At 55.7% G+C, this 3,176-nt stretch overlaps 1 protein-coding gene across 1 annotated transcript; it reads right to left on the bottom strand.

Moving 5' to 3' along the window:
• Positions 1–269: 269 nt before the first annotated feature.
• LOC138358808 (mucin-2-like) lies at positions 270–2,627 on the bottom strand. Its single transcript, XM_069316984.1, has one exon. It carries the CDS (start codon positions 2,625–2,627, stop codon positions 270–272), a length of 2,358 nt encoding a protein of 785 aa, XP_069173085.1.
• Between the last annotated feature and the right edge of the window lie 549 nt (positions 2,628–3,176).

The following is a 3,176-nucleotide window of genomic DNA, read 5'->3' on the forward strand; positions in this document are numbered from 1 at the left end:
ATGCCTGTGTTTATTGTGTTATTTGTATGTGAGAATGTTCTACATTAATTCATATGATAATTTAGATGTGAGAATGTTCTACATTAATTCATATGATAATTTAGATGTGAGAATGTTCTACATTAATTCTTATGATAATTTAGATGTGAGAATGTTCTACATTAATTCTTACGATAATATGAAAGTTAGAATGTTCTTTATTGTTTAATTGTGATACTTTGCATATGAGAATTCAGTGATTAATTTGTAATTTGATGTGAAAATTCTGGTTATTGCTCATGTATATTCATGTATTCTCGTGTCAGCTGGGGTCTTGGAGGAGTGGGGAGGAGGAGGAGGCAGTGTTGGTTCCTTTTAGGCTCTCCACCAGGTGTGCAAAAGTGTTCGCCGGGTTTCTCGTAGACCACAACCACAAAACACAACAGATACTTATTGAGAAGTGATACTCCACGTAGCCGTAGGGTTGTGGGGTTGCCGTGAGGGTTGTGGGGTTGCCGTGAGGGTTGTGGGGTTGCCGTGAGGGTTGTGGGGTTGCCGTGAGGGTTGTGGGGTTGCCGTGAAGGTTGTGGGGTTGCCGTGAGGGTTGTGGGGTTGCCGTGAGGGTTGTGGGGTTGCCGTGAAGGTTGTGGGGTTGCCGTGAGGGTTGTGGGGTTGCTGTGAGGGTTGTGGGGTTGCCGTGAGGGTTGTGGGGTTGCCGTGAGGGTTGTGGGGTTGCTGTGAAGGTTGTGGGGTTGCCGTGAGGGTTGTGGGGTTGCTGTGAGGGTTGTGGGGTTGCCGTGAGGGTTGTGGGGTTGCTGTGAGGGTTGTGGGGTTGCCGTGAAGGTTGTGGGGTTGGCGTGAAGGTTGTGGGGTTGCCGTGAAGGTTGTGGGGTTGCCGTGAGGGTTGTGGGGTTGCCGTGAAGGTTGTGGGGTTGCCGTGAAGGTTGTGGGGTTGCCGTGAGGGTTGTGGGGTTGCCGTGAGGGTTGTGGGGTTGCCGTGAAGGTTGTGGGGTTGCCGTGAGGGTTGTGGGGTTGCCGTGAGGGTTGTGGGGTTGCCGTGAAGGTTGTGGGGTTGCCGTGAGGGTTGTGGGGTTGCTGTGAAGGTTGTGGGGTTTCCGTGAGGGTTGTGGGGTTGCCGTGAAGGTTGTGGGGTTGCCGTGAGGGTTGTGGGGTTGCCGTGAAGGTTGTGGGGTTGCCGTGAGGGTTGTGGGGTTGCTGTGAAGGTTGTGGGGTTTCCGTGAGGGTTGTGGGGTTGCCGTGAAGGTTGTGGGGTTGCCGTGAGGGTTGTGGGGTTGCCGTGAGGGTTGTGGGGTTGCCGTGAAGGTTGTGGGGTTGCCGTGAGGGTTGTGGGGTTGCCGTGAGGGTTGTGGGGTTGCCGTGAGGGTTGTGGGGTTGCTGTGAAGGTTGTGGGGTTGCCGTGAGGGTTGTGGGGTTGCCGTGAAGGTTGTGGGGTTGCCGTGAGCGTTGTGGGGTTGCCGTGAGGGTTGTGGGGTTGCCGTGAAGGTTGTGGGGTTGCTGTGAGGGTTGTGGGGTTGCTGTGAAGGTTGTGGGGTTTCCGTGAGGGTTGTGGGGTTGCCGTGAGGGTTGTGGGGTTGCCGTGAGGGTTGTGGGGTTGCCGTGAGGGTTGTGGGGTTGCCGTGAGGGTTGTGGGGTTGCTGTGAAGGTTGTGGGGTTGCCGTGAGGGTTGTGGGGTTGCCGTGAAGGTTGTGGGGTTGCCGTGAGGGTTGTGGGGTTGCCGTGAGGGTTGTGGGGTTGCCGTGAAGGTTGTGGGGTTGCTGTGAGGGTTGTGGGGTTGCTGTGAAGGTTGTGGGGTTGCCGTGAGGGTTGTGGGGTTGCCGTGAGGGTTGTGGGGTTGCCGTGAGGGTTGTGGGGTTGCCGTGAGGGTTGTGGGGTTGCTGTGAAGGTTGTGGGGTTGCCGTGAGGGTTGTGGGGTTGCCGTGAAGGTTGTGGGGTTGCCGTGAGGGTTGTGGGGTTGCCGTGAGGGTTGTGGGGTTGCCGTGAAGGTTGTGGGGTTGCTGTGAGGGTTGTGGGGTTGCCGTGAAGGTTGTGGGGTTGCCGTGAGGGTTGTGGGGTTGCCGTGAAGGTTGTGGGGTTGCTGTGAAGGTTGTGGGGTTGCCGTGAGGGTTGTGGGGTTGCCGTGAAGGTTGTGGGGTTGCCGTGAGGGTTGTGGGGTTGCCGTGAGGGTTGTGGGGTTGCCGTGAAGGTTGTGGGGTTGCCGTGAGGGTTGTGGGGTTGCCGTGAAGGTTGTGGGGTTGCCGTGAGGGTTGTGGGGTTGCCGTGAAGGTTGTGGGGTTGCTGTGAAGGTTGTGGGGTTGCCGTGAGGGTTGTGGGGTTGCCGTGAAGGTTGTGGGGTTGCCGTGAGGGTTGTGGGGTTGCCGTGAGGGTTGTGGGGTTGCCGTGAAGGTTGTGGGGTTGCCGTGAGGGTTGTGGGGTTGCCGTGAAGGTTGTGGGGTTGCTGTGAAGGTTGTGGGGTTGCCGTGAGGGTTGTGGGGTTGCCGTGAAGGTTGTGGGGTTGCCGTGAGGGTTGTGGGGTTGCCGTGAGGGTTGTGGGGTTGCCGTGAGGGTTGTGGGGTTGCCGTGAAGGTTGTGGGGTTGCCGTGAAGGTTGTGGGGTTGATCGCTGGATTGTTTGAAGCGAAAGTTTGACATATATGTATGAATTGTGTAGGTGTAAATAGGCCTTTTGGGGTTGCCTTTATTATCTTAGCTCTGCTTTACTTTTACTCTGGTTTTAAATTGTTATTACACTGAAGTTATTAAGTTGTTTATTTGATTTGGCTTCCGTCTCTCAAGCTCCTAATCTTAACTATTTTTGGTGCCCCTTTCTCGACGCACTTCTTAACTACTTTCCTTATGGCCCCTTTCTTGTGGCCCCTTTCTTGTGGCTCTTTCTTGTGGCCCCTCTCTTGTGGCCCCTCTCTTGTGGCCCATTCTTGTGGCTCCTTTCTTGTGGCCCCTTTCTTGTGGCCCCTCTCTTGTGGCCCTTCTCTTGTGGCCCTTTCTTGTGGCCCCTCTCTTGTGGCCCTTTCTTGTGGCCCCTCTCTTGTGGCCCCTCTCTTGTGGCCCCTTTCTTGTGGCCCCTCTCTTGTAGCCACTCTCTTGTGTCCCCTATCTTGTGGCCCCTCTCTTGTGGCCCCTCTCTTGTGGCCCTTTCTTGTGGCCCCTCTCTTGCGGTCCCTTTCTTGTGGCCCCTCTCTT

The sequence above is a fragment of the Procambarus clarkii genome, chromosome 86 (assembly GCF_040958095.1).
Source record: "Procambarus clarkii isolate CNS0578487 chromosome 86, FALCON_Pclarkii_2.0, whole genome shotgun sequence".
Lineage (NCBI taxonomy): Eukaryota > Metazoa > Arthropoda > Malacostraca > Decapoda > Cambaridae > Procambarus > Procambarus clarkii.

Bases quoted from the DNA above. Each gene is read 5' to 3' on its own strand.
- LOC138358808 (XM_069316984.1), bottom strand. From the start codon at position 2,627: ATGTCAAACTTTCGCTTCAAACAATCCAGCGATCAACCCCACAACCTT.